The 15,970-nt window shown below is 34.6% G+C and overlaps 1 protein-coding gene across 4 annotated transcripts in view; it reads left to right on the forward strand.

Moving 5' to 3' along the window:
- LOC122678376 (integrin subunit beta 3 binding protein) overlaps window positions 1-15,970 on the forward strand; it is a 90,792-nt gene that overhangs the window by 38,433 nt on the left and 36,389 nt on the right. For all 4 annotated transcript variants that reach the window (XR_006336072.1, XM_043879045.1, XM_043879046.1 and 1 more), the window contains 2 exons: window positions 351-486; window positions 14,297-14,363. Coding sequence is in view for 3 of the 4 variants with exons in the window: in XM_043879045.1 (XP_043734980.1) it covers window positions 351-486; window positions 14,297-14,363 (203 nt within the window). In the remaining variant the exon portion in view is untranslated. The remainder of the gene's footprint in view (window positions 1-350; window positions 487-14,296; window positions 14,364-15,970) is intronic.

Here is a 15,970-nt window from a genome sequence, read left to right on the forward strand (position 1 = left end):
GCCCTGTAATTATCGTTCAAGTTCAGCTGACAGCAAATGTCAGGATGTAACTGGGAGAGCTGGCTGTCTCTACTTGCTTGGAAATACCATCTCAGAAGGTAGCAACCCTTCAGTGTTAAAACTTCATAAACATCAGATTGAGATGCCCTAATTAGTATGGAGACCTGAAAAATGTGCATACCTTGAAATAACAGTGTTCACTTTGAAGATAGTAATTGTGTATATTTAAATCCAAAAAGAAAGAGCAAAGAAAAGAGTATTTGTTTGAATTTTGTGAGTTTTTCAAATGTATTTCCAAAGGTCTGTAACTAAATATAATGTATTTGTCCCAAATTAATATCTGTTTCTAGTCATTTGATTCTCCTAAAATCACAAGGAAGAAAAGTGCTGCAGCTTATTCTCCAACAACTGGAACCTGTCAGATGAGCCCAATTGCTTCTCCCACAAGCTCAAAAGAACAAGAAAACAGAAATGGACCATCAAATGGTTAGTTGAACAGTCTTTTCTGCTTATTGTGAGATTTTTTTCCTAGGTGTTGGTTAAATAAGAATTTTGATTTAATAATATGTGAATCCTGCAGCAGCTGATTTTTCTTTTTAAAGAATTCAACATAGAAAAGACTAGAATATAGGTAATACTTTGAACATAAATGTAAACTTCCTAGGCAGTTACATTAAAATGCTGCTGCAGACTTTGTTACCTTACTTTCCCATCCATTAAATAGAAATTATGGCCTGACTGCCTTCAGCCACTATCAATTATAATGGTATAGCCCCTTAACAAGTTAACAAGCTATCCATCATGTGCATAAATTAAAGGGCGCATAATTCAGGTAATGCACTACACTTTAAGAATAATACTTCCAAATGTTATTTTTATTCATGTTGTCCATTTAGTTTTATCCACATTTCCTGTGTCTTTATAGCTTGTTTTATTTATTGTATTTCATTCTCTCTGGGGTTGTTACGATTTTAAGTGCACTTGCAAAAGGTTTGTATAATTACTGTTAGAGAATAACCTAATTTTAATATGAAATTCTTTATTTTAAATTATTGTTAGTTTAATTTTGACCACACATATTTCTTATCCTCTGGTAGTTTATTGCTAAAATATTCATTTAAAAGATGCAGGAATCTAGATTTCATAGGCTTAATTTTTATTTTTTAGATTTCATAGGCTTAATTTTTAATATTGTAAAAAGGTCATGAATCAGTGACATGTCAAGTTTCTATAATATGAAATATTAAGTAGGCTTAAATTTAAAATAATATATTTTAGATATACTGTGATTATCCTTATTCATATTTATTGTAAAACATTTTAGTGCTAAGTATATACTAGAAGCTACAGAACAACAAAGAAGTCTCCTCGTTTTACCTAATCTGTTGTAATGAAACCTATAATGAGATCTTAACTTTTGAATGACTTTAATCAAGTGCTTCTTAATCTTAAAGCTATCACTGTTAAGTTTGCTTTCACAAAAATACATCAAGATGTATATGTTTTCTTCAAGCTCTATAGTTCTGGGTTGTTGTTTTTTCTTTAATTCATTTGATACACCATTTGTTTAAAATTAAAAATTAGTGCCTTAGATATGGAACATCTCTATACTGAAATGTGAATAAATTTTAAGTGGATACATACTTAATTTCCATATTGAAATTAAATATGGACTTAAGGGAACATTTCTTTTGCCCATGAAAAGATTGGTCACATGATCTCAGTTGACATTTAAGTGGATAATTATCACCGGTTATAGTACTTGCTAAGCTCTTTTTTGAAAAGTCATATAGCAAGAGTTCCTAGGGTGCTGGTAATATTCTATTTCTATATGATGGCTATACTAGTTCACTCTATAATTATTCATTAAACTGTACATATGTGTTTTATGTATTCTTTGATATATAGTTCTCACACAGGTCTCAAAATAGAATTCTGCCTAGGATCTTATAGCAGATTATGTCATTTGTAATCATTATGTTGATTTTCCTAGTATGTCATCTTATATGTATTTTAGAAATAGAAAAGCTTGAGTCTTACAACTTAAGTTCTAAATGAAATCATAACTTCTGTTAACAGCGTCACTTTTCAAGTACTGTACAAAACACAAGGTACAATTTAAATAAGCACTTCTACTTAAAGCACATTTTCAAAGACATTGTAGGTGCTCTTCCCATCACTCTTAGGATATAGTTCAAAACTTTGTCGTGACCTTTAGGGCTGTATGTCATTTAATACCTGGTCATCTCATCTGCCTCATTTATTCTCCTGCCTCTCCCATGTTTACAGTACTTCAGCCACTCTTAGCTTCTGGCTGTTTGTCCATCATGCTGAGCCCGTTGCCTCCACAGGAACTGCACTTGCACTTCTTTCAACCTGGAATATTCTTCCTCCAGGTATTTGTATGTGTTTTCTATGTTCAGTTGAATTACATACTATGTGAACAGGGGGCAATATTAAATTTAAATCTATTTACAGTTATAAAAGGAAAAAAATCTAAATATAAGTCTTCCCTCTACTTAAATTCTACATAGCCCTCAAATGGAGTGACTTGCTTCCAGTTTATACAGTGAAGATACACCTACACCCACACTTTCCCTCTCTCTTATTTATTTGTCCTTATGTATATTGATTACATTTATGTATGGTTGTGTGTGTATCGTTATACTGCCCTACCCCTTAGTAGGGGTCATCCCCATCCCTACCACTTGGCAAATTTTTCCAAAGTAGTATCCTTTTTAGAGGAGAGAAAAGATGGTAAAATTTTCTGTTCCTTTACTCCTAAGAATACTCCTATGTTTTAATAGTTGGGGTGGAAGGATAAACACTAAATTTGCATAGTCAAAGAGAGAACTTGTAAAATAGACAATAGATGTGTAGAAATCATCCTAGATTGTAGCAGTGTTAACAGCATAGACAGATAAAGAGATGGAGTATATGATAAAACAGTAGAGAAAAGTAATGGATAGAATAAATTCCAACATATGTCAAATAGGAGTTCTACAATAAAGAAGAGAAAAAGGAGCAGAGGCAGTAGTCTAAGATACATGGACTATCAGGTTTTCGTAGTTGAGGAAAGATGGGAATTTCCAGATTAGAATAACATGCTTTGTCTGAGCAGGATGAATTAAAACAAATTCACACCTAATCATATCATGATAAAACTGCAGAACATCAAAAACAAAGAGAAAATTTTAGTGACATTACACTTCTCACCAGTATCTATAGACTGCAGCAGGAAATGGAATAATACCAATTGAAAATCACATCTGAATTTTTCATTCAGGAAATAAGAATGAAGTGAAGGTATTTTCATTCAGTCTGAGAGAATTAACCATTCCCAGATACTCCTTGAAAGATTATTAAAGAATATTCTTCTGTGAGTACATGCTCATAACTGAGCCTCAAATAAAGGAATGGATGCAAAGAGCAATGGTAAAATAATAAATTAATAAGCATGTTGGTAAATCTATAAACTTAGTTATAAAAATGTGGTTACCATTCCTGCTGACTATAAAGCAAAAGAGTGGGTTAAAAACAAATACTAATAGACCATAACAGCTTGGAAGATATATGCGGAAACAGGAATTAAAATTTTAAAGTCCTTGTAATCTTCAGGGAGCAGATGGAATATCTGTCAGTTGAACTTTTAATTGTGTTTTTGTTTACTTGCCTTTAAAATGGGGAAATAACATCTACCTCAGGATTGTTGTGAGAATTAAAAGAATTAACATACCAAAAGTACTTAGAACAAGGACTGGCATATAGTAAGTGTTTAATACATACTTGCAGTTCAGTTCAGTCACTCAGTTGTGCCCTACTCTTTGTGACCCATGGATTGCAGCATGCCAGGCTTCCCTGTCCATCATCAACTCCCAGAGCTTACTCAAACTCATGTCCATTGAGTTGGTGATGCCATCCAACCATCTCATCCTCTGTCGTCCCCTTCTCCAACCCACTTCATTCTTTCCCAGCATCAGGGTCTTTTCCAGTGAGTCAGTTCTTTGTATCAGGTGGCCAAAGTATTGGAGTTTCAGCCTCACCATCAGTCCTTCAATCAATATTCAGGACTGATCTCCTTTAGGATGGACTGGTTGGATCTCCTTGCAGTCCAAGGGACTCTCGAGTCTTCTCCAACACCACAGGTCAAAAGCATCAATTCTTTGGTGCTCAGCTTTCTTTATAGTCCAACTCTCACATCCATACATGACTACTGGAAAAACCATAGCTTTGACTAGATGGATCTTTGTTGGCAAAGAAATGTCTCTGCTTTTTAATATGCTGTCTAGGTTGATCATAGCTTTTCTTCCAAGGAGCAAGCGTCTTTTAATTTCATGGCTGTAGTCACCATCTGCAGAGATTTTGGAGCCCACGAAAATAAAGTCTCTCACTGTTTCCATTGCTTCTTCATCTGTTTCCCATGAAGTGATGGGACCAGATGCCATGATCTTAGTTTTCTGAATGTTGAGTTTTAAGCCAACTTTTTCACTCTCCTCTTTCACTTTCATCAAGAGGCTCTTTAGTTCCTCTTTGCTTTCTGCCATAAGGGTGGTGTCATCTGCATATCTGAGGTTATTGATATTTCTCCTGGCAATCTTGATTCCAGCTTGTGCTTTATCCAGCCTGGCATTTCTCATGATGTACTCTGCATATAAGTTAAATAAACAGGGTGACCATATACAGCCTTGACATGCTTCTTTCCTGATTTGGAATCAGTCTGCTGTTCCATGTCCATTTCTAACTTGCATCTTGACCTGCATACAGATTTCTCAGGAGGCAGGAAAGGTGGTCTGGTATTCCCATCTCTTGAAGAATTGTCTACAGTTTATTGTGATCTACACTGTCAAAGGCTTTGGTATAGTCAATAAAGCCGAAGTAGATGTTTTTGTGGAACTCTCTTGCTTTTTCAATGATCCAACAGATGTTGGCAATTTGGTCTCTGGTTCCTCTGCCTTTTTTAAATCCAGCTTGAACATCTGGAAGCTCTCAGTTCACATACTGTTGAAGCCTGGCTTGTAGAATTTTGAACATCACTTTGCTAGCATGTGAGATGAGTGCAATTGTGCAGTAGTTTGAATATTCTTTGGCATTGCCCTTTTTTGGGATTGGAATGAAAACTGATCTTTTCCAGTCCTGTGGCCACTGCTGAGTTTTCCAAATTTGCTGGCATATTGCGTGCAACACTTTTACAGCATCATCTTTTAGGATTTGAAATAGCTCAACTGGAATTCCATCACCTCGACTAGCTTTGTTAGTAGTGATGCTTCCTAAGGCCCACTTGACTTCATATCCCAGGATGTCTGGCTCCCGGTGAATGATCACACCATTGTGGTTATCTGGGTCATGAAGATCTTTTTTGTATAGTTCTGTGTATTCTGTCCACCTCTTAATATCTTCTGCTTCTGTTAGGTCCATACCATTTCCGTTCTTTATTGTGCCCATCTTTGCATGAAATGTTCCCTTGGTGTATCTAATTTTCCTGAAGAGATCTGTAGTCATTCACATTCTATTGTTTTCCTCTATTTCTTTGCATTGATCACTGAGGAAGGCTTTCTTATCTCTCCTTGCTATTCTTTGGAAATCAGCATTCAAATGGGTATATCTGTCCTTTTCTCCTTTGCCTTTAACTTCTCTTCTTTTCTCAGCTATTTGTAAGACCTCATCAGACAACCCTTTCACCTTTTTACATTTCTTTTTCTTGGGGATGGTCTTGATCCCTGCCTCCTATACAGTGTCATGAACCTCTGTCCATAGTTCTTCAGGCACTCTGTCTATCAGATCTAATCCCTTGAATCTGTTTGTCACTTACACTGTATAATCGTAAGGGATTTGATTTAGGTCATACCTGAATGGTCTAGTGGTTTTTCTTACTGTCTTCAATTTAAGTCTGAATTTTGCAATAAGGAAATACATATTTTAGCTATTTTTATGAATATTATTATCAAAGACATATGATTTATTATAAAGGGGTACAAAGAACAGTAAATACTAGCTTCTTAAAAAAACTAAGAGTTGGTATAAGAATATTAATATTAATATAGAGCAAAATAGTTATTATAACAAAAGGACTTTATTGCAAATAATAGAACTTTTTACATAATGAGAGAATGAAAGATTCACTACCAGAACAGGAATCCTGAACCTGTGTGCATCAAAAATAAAAACTCAAGCAAAACGTGACAAAATAGGACAGGATTACAAGGAGAAACTCACAAATCCTTAGTCATAGTAGGCTATTTTTTCAGAAACTGATAAAATAGATTTAAAAATTAGGAATGATAGCGATAGTTTATGTGTTTGTTTTTATTGTCATTCAAACAATACTTTTTCTTCCAGTTTTATTGAGCTATAGTTGACATATTGTTTAAGATGTTCAACATAATGATTTGACTTACGTACATCATGAAATGATTATCACCGTAAGTTTAGTGAACATCCATCACCCATTTCACTTTTGCTGTTGTTCTTTAGTCTCTCAGTTGTGTCCTACTGTTTGCGACCCCATGGACTGCAGCATGCAGGCTTCCCTGTCCTTCACCATCTCCTGGAGCTTTCTCATTTCACATAGATAATAAATAAAACGGAAAAACTTTTCCCTGTGATGGGAGTTGTTAGCTTCCTCTCTTAACAGCTTTCATATATAACATACCACAATATTAACTATATTCATCATGTTGTATGTTACATACCTGGTACTTATTTGTCTCACACGTAAGGTTTGTAGCTTTTGACCACCTTCATCTCGTTCCTCCTTCCCGCTCCTATGTGCCTCCAGTAGTATTCCATAGTGGCTGCACCAGTTTATGTTCCCACTAGTAGTGCATAAAGATTCGCTTTTCTGCATATCCTTGTCAACACTTGTTGATTCTTGTCTTTTTGATAGTAGCCATTCTGACCACTTATGAGGTTTTGATTTGTATTTCCCTGATTATTAGTCATTTGAGCATCTTTTTATGTGCCTGCTGGCTATCTGTATATCTTCTTCGGAGAAATGTCTATTGAGACCCTCTGCCTATTTTATAATCAGGTTGTTTGGTTTTTTGATGTTGACTTGTTTAGGTTCTTTGTATATTTGGGATATTAACTCCTTACTAGACATATCATTTTGAATTATCTTTTTCTATTCAGTAGACAGTAGTTTCCTTTACTATGCAGAACTTTTTTAGTTTGATATCTTTCCATTTATTTATTTTTGCTTTTGTTTCCCTTGGCTGAGAAGATAATATCCAAAAAAAATGTACTAAAACTGATGTCAAGGAGCTTACTGCCTAGGCTTTCTTCTAGAAGGTTTTTTTTTTTTTTTTTAATTTTTTTTATTAGTTGGAGGCTAATTACTTCACAACATTTCAGTGGGTTTTGTCATACATTGACATGAATCAGCCACAGATTTACACTTATTCCCCATCCCGATCCCCCCTCCCATCTCCCTCTCCACCCGATTCCTCTGGGTCTTCCCAGTGCACCAGGCCCGAGCACTTGTCTCATGCATCCCACCTGGGCTGGTGATCTGTTTCACCATAGATAGTATAGATGCTGTTCTTTTGAAACATCCCACCCTCACCTTCTCCCACAGAGTTCAAAAGTCTGTTCTGTATTTCTGTGTCTCTTTTTCTGTTTTGCATATAGGGTTATCGTTACCATCTTTCTAAATTCCATATATATGGGTTAGTATGCTGTAATGTTCTTTATCTTTCTGGCTTACTTCACTCTGTATAAGGGGCTCCAGTTTCATCCATCTCATTAGGACTGATTCAAATGAATTCTTTTTGATGGCTGAGTAATATTCCATGGTGTATATGTACCACAGCTTCCTTATCCATTCATCTGCTGATGGGCATCTAGGTTGCTTCCATGTCCTGGCTATTATAAACAGTGCTGCGATGAACATTGGGGTGCACGTGTCTCTTTCAGATCTGGTTTCCTCAGTGTGTATGCCCAGAAGTGGGATTGCTGGGTCATATGGCAGTTCTATTTCCAGTTTTTTAAGGAATCTCCACACTGTTTTCCATAGTGGCTGTACTAGTTTGCATTCCCACCAACAGTGTAAGAGGGTTCCCTTTTCTCCACAGCCTCTCCAGCATTTATTGCTTGTAGACTTTTGGATAGCAGCCATCCTGACTGGTGTGTAATGGTACCTCATTGTGGTTTTGATTTGCATTTCTCTAATAATGAGTGATGTTGAGCACCTTTTCATGTGTTTGTTAGCCATCTGTATGTCTTCTTTGGAGAAATGTCTGTTTAGTTCTCTGGCCCATTTTTTGATTGGGTCATTTATTTTTCTGGAATTGAGCTTCAGGAGTTGCTTGTATATTTTTGAGATTAATCCTTTGTCTGTTTCTTCATTTGCTATTATTTTCTCCCAATCTGACGGCTGTCTTTTCACCTTACTTATAGTTTCCTTTGTAGTGCAAAAGCTTTTAAGTTTCATTAGATCCCATTTGTTTAGTTTTGCTTTTATTTCCAATATTCTGGGAGGTGGGTCATAGAGGATCTTGCTGTGATTTATGTCGGAGAGTGTTTTGCCTATGTTCTCCTCTAGGAGTTTTATAGTTTCTGGTCTTCCATTTAGATCTTTAATCCATTTTGAGTTTATTTTTGTGTATGGTGTTAGAAAGTGTTCTAGTTTCATTCTTTTGCAAGTGGTTGACCAGTTTTCCCAGCACCACTTGTTAAAGAGGTTGTCTTTTTTCCATTGTATATCCTTGCCTCCTTTGTCAAAGATAAGGTGTCCATAGGTTCGTGGATTTATCTCTGGGCTTTCTATTCTGTTCCATTGATCTATATTTCTGTCTTTGTGCCAGTACCATACTGTCTTGATGACTGTGGCTTTGTAGTAGAGTCTGAAGTCAGGCAGGTTGATTCCTCCAGTTCCATTCTTCTTTCTGAAGATTACTTTGGCTATTCGAGGTTTTTTGTATTTCCATACAAATTGTGAAATTCTTTGGTCTAGTTCTGTGAAAAATACCGTTGGTAGCTTGATAGGGATTGCATTGAATCTATAGATTGCTTTGGGTAGAATAGCCATTTTGACAATATTGATTCTTCCAATCCATGAACACGGTATGTTTCTCCATCTGTTTGTGTCCTCTTTGATTTCTTTCATCAGTGTTTTATAGTTTTCTATGTATAGGTCTTTTGTTTCTTTAGGTAGATATACTCCTAAGTATTTTATTCTTTTTGTTGCAATGGTGAATGGTATTGTTTCCTTAATTTCTCTTTCTGTTTTTTCATTGTTAGTATATAGGAATGCAAGGGATTTCTGTGTGTTAATTTTATATCCTGCGACTTTACTATATTCATTGATTAGTTCTAGTAATTTTCTGGTAGAGTCTTTAGGGTTTTCTATGTAGAGGATCATGTCATCTGCAAACAGTGAGAGTTTCACTTCTTCTTTTCCTATCTGGATTCCTTTTACTTCTTTTTCTGCTCTGATTGCTGTGGCCAAAACTTCCAACACTATGTTGAACAGTAGTGGTGAGAGTGGGCACCCTTGTCTTGTTCCTGATTTCCCTTCTAGAAGTTTTATGGTTTCAGGTCTTACATTGAAATCAGAGTGTGGAACTCTAGCTTTGTTCTTTCTCAAGACTGATTGGCTATTTGAGTATCTTTTTTGTTATAAAGTATAAAATATTTAGACTGGAGTGATAATAAAAATATGTCAGCACTTAGAGGAAAAAATTTATACCTAAACATGGCATGATAATGAAAGCATTCATAGTGTATTTACATTTATTAATGCATATATTTTAAAAGGATGACTGAAAACTAACAAGCTGAACATTCAACTCAGAAAGATAGAAAAAGAACAATAGAACAAACCATAAGAGGTAGAGGGAAATAAAAATATAAACAGAAAAATATTACATAGAAATGGTTCAATTAAAAGAATAATAGGAGCTCATTCACCGCTTAGCCTCCAGACTCCAACTTGATCTGGAATAACTCAGAAAAAAAATTTTAGTTTGTGACACCTTAAACAAGTAATTTTAAACCTCTCTGCGTCAAGGTTTTCCTCAATTCTTAACTTCTGGTTTAGGACCAAAAGATCCCTGAGATGTGCCAAGTGTAAAATATATTTATCAAGAAGCAGCATGATACTGGCCTAAACCTGCTTGAAATTTCAATTCATTTATTAGTAAGTAATTATAGCATCTTGGCTAATAGAATGATCTTTGTAGAGTCAAATGGCTGGATTTAGATCCTGACTGTACCACTTACTAGCATTGGAGCTTCAGATAAATTTTATGACCATTCTGTGCATTTGTTGTCTCATCTGTAAAATGGGAATAAGAATGACTATCTCAGAGGTGTGCAGATTAACTAATTAATATAACATTTAAAACAGTGCCTGGCCCTAAAGGCACTTTTAAACTGTTAGCCATCATCATCACCATTGTTGATTATACTTCTAAACATTATTATTATTATCTATCAAAAGCTATCTTCATTAGTTCAAGAAAGGGCTTCTGGGAGCCTTACCAGAAAGTCCAAATACAATTTTTAAAGCAGTCCCAATTCAGTGATGTTACATTTATCACCAGTGTTTTGTGAAACTACATTTAAAGGGAATCAAGTACATAATTATTAATCACATATAGTGTAGCAAGGAAAAGAGTACATAGAATCCAGAGTACTTTAGCATATGTTAATTGCTAATAAAATGGAATGAAATAAGGAAAAGTGATTATTAAATAAGTGGAAAACTCTTGGTGTGATAGAGTCCACTCAGTAGTCTTTGATAAATGATCCAAATGTTATTCTTTGAGACATTAAATCTCCTCCTGTTTATCAATTGAAATGTCTTATTTAAAAGCATAAATCCTGGGGACTTCTCTGATGGCTCAATGGTAAAGAATCTGCCTGCCAATGCAGGATACCTGGGTTTAATCCCTGATCTGGGAAAATCTCACATGCCTCAGAACAACTAAACCTGCGCCACAACATTTTTTAAAAATTTATTTCTTAATTGAAGGATAATTGCTTTGCAGAATTTTATTGGTTTCTGCCAAACATCAACGTGAATCAGGCATAGAAATACATATGTCTCTTCCCTCTTGAACCTCCCTCTCATCTCCCTCCCCATCCTACCCCTCTAAGTTGTTACAGAGCCCTGGCTTGAGTTCCCTGAGTCATAACAGCAAATTCCCATTGGCTGTCTATTTTATATATAGTAATGTAAGTTGCCATGTAACCGTCTCCATACATCCCATCCTCTCCGTTCTCACCCCCGTCCCGTGTCCATAAGGCTGTTCTCTATGTCTGTATTTCCATTGCTGCCCTGCAAATAATTTCATTAACTTTTGCACCTGCACTCTGGAGCCCAGGAACTGCAACTACTGAGCCCTCGAGCCGCAACTACTGAAGCCTGTGTGCCCTAGGGCCCATGCTTCACAGCAGGGGAAGCCGCCACAATGGGAAGCCTCGTGCAACTAGCGAGTATCCCCAGTGACTGCAACTGGAGAACAGCCTGCAGAGCGGCAAAGACCCAACACAGCCGAACATAGATAAATAAGATTTTATATATACGTATCTATGAAAGAAAAAACATAAGTCCTTCCATAAGAAGATTGAAATTAATGCTATTAATTATGTTTTATAGTTTGTGATACCTGACTAATCCCCTTACAATGATCAGAATGTTTAGAAAGGCCTAAAACACCTGGTGAAAATTCAAATAAAGCAGTCTTTTGCTGTTTCTCACCTAGCACTACTGACTGCTTGTGCTAAAATGGGAAAAATAATTACAGGTTAAAAGAACAAAGTAATATTGTGGAGCTTTATTCAATGAAAATAGCTTAATTCAAAATTCAGGAAGTTAGTATTAATCTTTAAGATTAATACTGTTTTATGAAATAAAAGTATATAGTGTAGTTTTCATTTGTGGTTTTTCTATTAAAAATACTTTTTTTGAGAGATTTTAATAAACTTATTTCCCCAGAGTTCTCTAAAATCATAAGTAAAATATTATTACTCTTTTCCCATTCATTTTATTAAATAAACTCTTAACCATATTGATTTATACTATTTGGAATTTAAGGATGCCAACAAATCAAATAATGACAAGTTAATAACAAGAGAGGTAGCTAGGACTTTAGCAAAATTTCTAGACCACAAGTTTTTCTGTTTTGGGCATTAAAGACTATTATGAGATAACAATTTAGTTATGACAGTTTTTTTGAGAGAGGGCAGAAGTTCCAAAGTAACAACGAGGGAAATTATTGTTAAAGTAGTTTCTGAACCACTTCAGTCAATTTCCTCTAGAAATAGAAGCAAATGAGAGTTAATGGAATACAAATTAGTGAAGAAAACAATGTAAATCAGCAATGGATAGTCTGTTCCAGATCCAGACAATATATTTTTTAATGTGTTAATAAATCACACTTAAATTTTAAAGAAGTTGCCTTCATGTTATCTATGTATTTGGTTTCATTTGAAAGGATTGGATCCTCCTGCAGTATTATCCAGAACTATGCCATCCAGTACATGTACATGTTGAACATGTGGAGTGGGACTGATCTGAATTGAAATGTGCTATAAGTGTAAGAATACACACCAGATAGTAAAATCTTAGTGTGGAAAAAGTAATATGTATAATTAATAATTTATGTTGATTGTGTGTTCATATAAGCATATTTGGGTGTATTAGGTTAAATCAGATATTCAAATTTGACTCTTTCCTTTTATAAAAATTTTGTTAGTAGATTTTAAATTACATAAGTGGCTCATATTATATTTCTTTTGGAGAGTGTGAGCTTGTTTTTGATGGTGCATTGTACCAAACAATTTTTTAGAAAAATAGTAACTACCAGTTGTTGAGCAAATGGAGCTATATTAAAATGTGTAGTGTGAGAAGGTGCCAATGTTTGTACATTGTAAAAAGTGAATTTTCTTCACTGATTTTCATTAGTAGTAAAGAGTTTGGATTATTCATTCATTTGCTTCTTTATTCATTCAGTAAAAGGCCAGTATATGTAAAACACTGAGAATCTCTAACTATGCTAATGTGTCCTCAAGTACTGATACATTGAATATGTTTAACATATATTGTGCATATAGCACTGTAAAGTACTGTAGAACAACTAAATGGTTAGCTCTTAAAACAGTTGACTCCTTGACTACTAATAAGTGCAGACATCATGTTCTATTAATACTATAAAAGCAAACTACATTTCAAACCAGCACACATTTGAGGGATTATAACTTAGTTACATTTTTGTTTCTGTTTCTGTCAACTTGTTAAAGTTTAGCTAAGTGATGGCATTGGATAACTACATAGTTTTTTAAGTGGATAGAATTTATTTATTATATTAATATCTAAAATAAGTACTTTAAAATATTTTAGTAGGGACCAAAGGTCTTTCCAAGAAATAACTAAGTCAATATGCACTTTTCAATTGAAGTTTAAAAGTTGATTTACAGTATTGTGATTTACAGTATAGTGATTCAGTATTTTTGCAATTATATTCCATTGCAATTTATTAGAAGATAATGGGTATCATTCCCTGTGCTATACAGTGTATCTCACTGTCTTATATATAATTGTCTGTGTCTAATTCATCCTAAACCATAAATTTGTCCCTCCCCTTTTCACTTTCCCCTTTGGTAACCTCAAGTTTGTTTTATCTGTGAGTCTGTTTCAGTTTTGTATGTAATTCATTTGTATTCTTTTAAATTCCACTTATAAATGACTCCATGCAGTATTTGAAATATCTTCATAGGACTAAAGGTATTTCCAAGAGTTTACTAAATCATTTAGCATTTAAGCAGTCAGGTAGTTTTGTCCCTAAAATTGTATTTAATTTACTGTGCTATCATGAGGAACTCACTATTTTCTAAATATTAGTATCAACAATTCCTTGTTGTTAACTGTGAGACAAAAAAATAGGAGTTAAATAATATAAACTGGAAACTTTAATAATTTTTATTAAAATATTTGATGAAAGCATCCTTTATCAAGTAGAGTTTATATTATCAAGTTGGGTTTATCTAATTTTTCTTTTTAATATACCAGGCCCTGATGGAAATTTTATTCAAGAGATTGTTTCTTCTATATAATATAATCATGAATAAAAAATTAGAATGGAAAATAAAAAAAGAAACAAAGTACCTATTGCAGAGTTCTTCACAATACTGAAAAAATTTTCTCATACCAAATTTTCAGGATACTTTTTCATTAACTACTCTTCTTTCATTTATCTACCCTTTTATTTTTTATTTAAAATTTGGTGATCTAAATTCTATTTAAAATTTGACAGTTTTGCTTTAACTTTATGTTCCTTTTATTGCACACATATAGGAAAGAGGGAAAACTTGAATCACCTCAGTATAAACAAAAGAAAGGAATCTACTATGCAAGACAATGAGTAAGTTTGTTTTTGCTGAAATAATATACATGTGTCTTAAAATGGTCATATTTGTTAAAGTGATGTTTTAAGATAAATCATTTCTTTTGAGAAATGAATGTTTTAGAGAAATGTTTATAGTTTCTAGAAATTAATAGAAAGTTTGTAGTTTCTACTCCCTGAGTAGAGCTATTTTTTCTTAAAGGAGTAAAATACTTTATTTATGATGTGTTTTAACAGTATTCATATGATGGTGATATATGATACCTTAATTTTAATATCCATTTAGCCCAGTTTCCCCCAGCCTATGCTTAAGAAACTAGCTTAGGGTAAAACTGAGGGAAACACCCTCCTTGGATTTACATGGATGGAGAAATAATATATTAGAACATAATGTCTAACAAATAACTGGTGCAGGAGCTAGGAACACAGTGAAGCCAGCAGTAAGGAATCTAGAGGAACCCAGAAGGCTTATTGGCCGTCAGTCAACAATTTGCATATTGGCCTGTAAATAGTGCCTTGAATGAAGTCGTTCTGTGTAGAAAGCTACTGCCTGTATGTTCTGGAAAAAATATTTATATCTATCTGCTAAGGCTGGAAAAATTGAAATAAGCAGAACAGGGAGTTGAATTTTCATAATAGTTCACATGTTCAGCTCATTTACTTTTCCAGCTGTATCTTCTTTGTGCCATACAATGATGGGTAAAGATGAGGAAAATGAGGTATCTACCCATTGGGAGCTTATGGTCTCATGTTGTAAATTAATATACCTTCTTTAACTTAGAAGTGGGTTATAGGTTATGTTTCAAAATATTACTTATTTATTTATTTAAATTGAAGGACAATTGATTTACAGTCTTGTATTAGTTTCAGATGTACAGCACAGTGATTTAGTTTTTTATATGTGTGTGTATATTCTTTTCAGATTCTTTTCCATTATAGTTTGTTACAAGATATTGAATATAGTTACCTATGCTATACAGTAGGTCCTTGTTGTTTATCTGTTTTATATATAGTAGTATGTATCTGTTAATCCCAAACTGCTTTTTTATCCCTGCCTTCCTCCCCCGCTTTTCCCTTGATAACCATAAGTTTATTTTCTATGTGAATGTGTTTCTGTTTTGTAAATAAGTTCATTTGTGTCATTTGTTTTTAATTCCACATATAAGTGATACTGTATGATATTTGTATTTCTCTGACTTAACTTCAGTTAGTATCTCTGCTACTGCTGCTGCTAAGTCACTTCAGTTGTGTCCGACTCTGTGCGACCCCAGAGACAGCAGCCAACCAGGCTTCGCCGTCCCTGGGATTCTCCAGGCAAGAACACTGGAGTGGGTTGCCATTCTCATTCATGCATTCTCCAGTGCATGAAAGTGAAAAGTGAAAGTGAATTCTCTCAGTCGTGTCCGACTCCTAGCGACCCCATGGACTGCAGCCTACCAGGCTCCTCCTGGTACTGGGTTGCAACCCTCCTGAGTGGGTTGCCACTGCCTTCTCCAGTTAGTATCTCTAGGTCCATCCAATTTAAAGGGCATTTTTTCATTCTTTTTATGGCTGACTGATATTCCATTGGGTTATACCACATGTGGTTTATCCATTCATCTGTCAGTGGACACTTATATTGCTTC

This window comes from Cervus elaphus, chromosome 20 (assembly GCF_910594005.1).
Source record: "Cervus elaphus chromosome 20, mCerEla1.1, whole genome shotgun sequence".
NCBI lineage: Eukaryota > Metazoa > Chordata > Mammalia > Artiodactyla > Cervidae > Cervus > Cervus elaphus.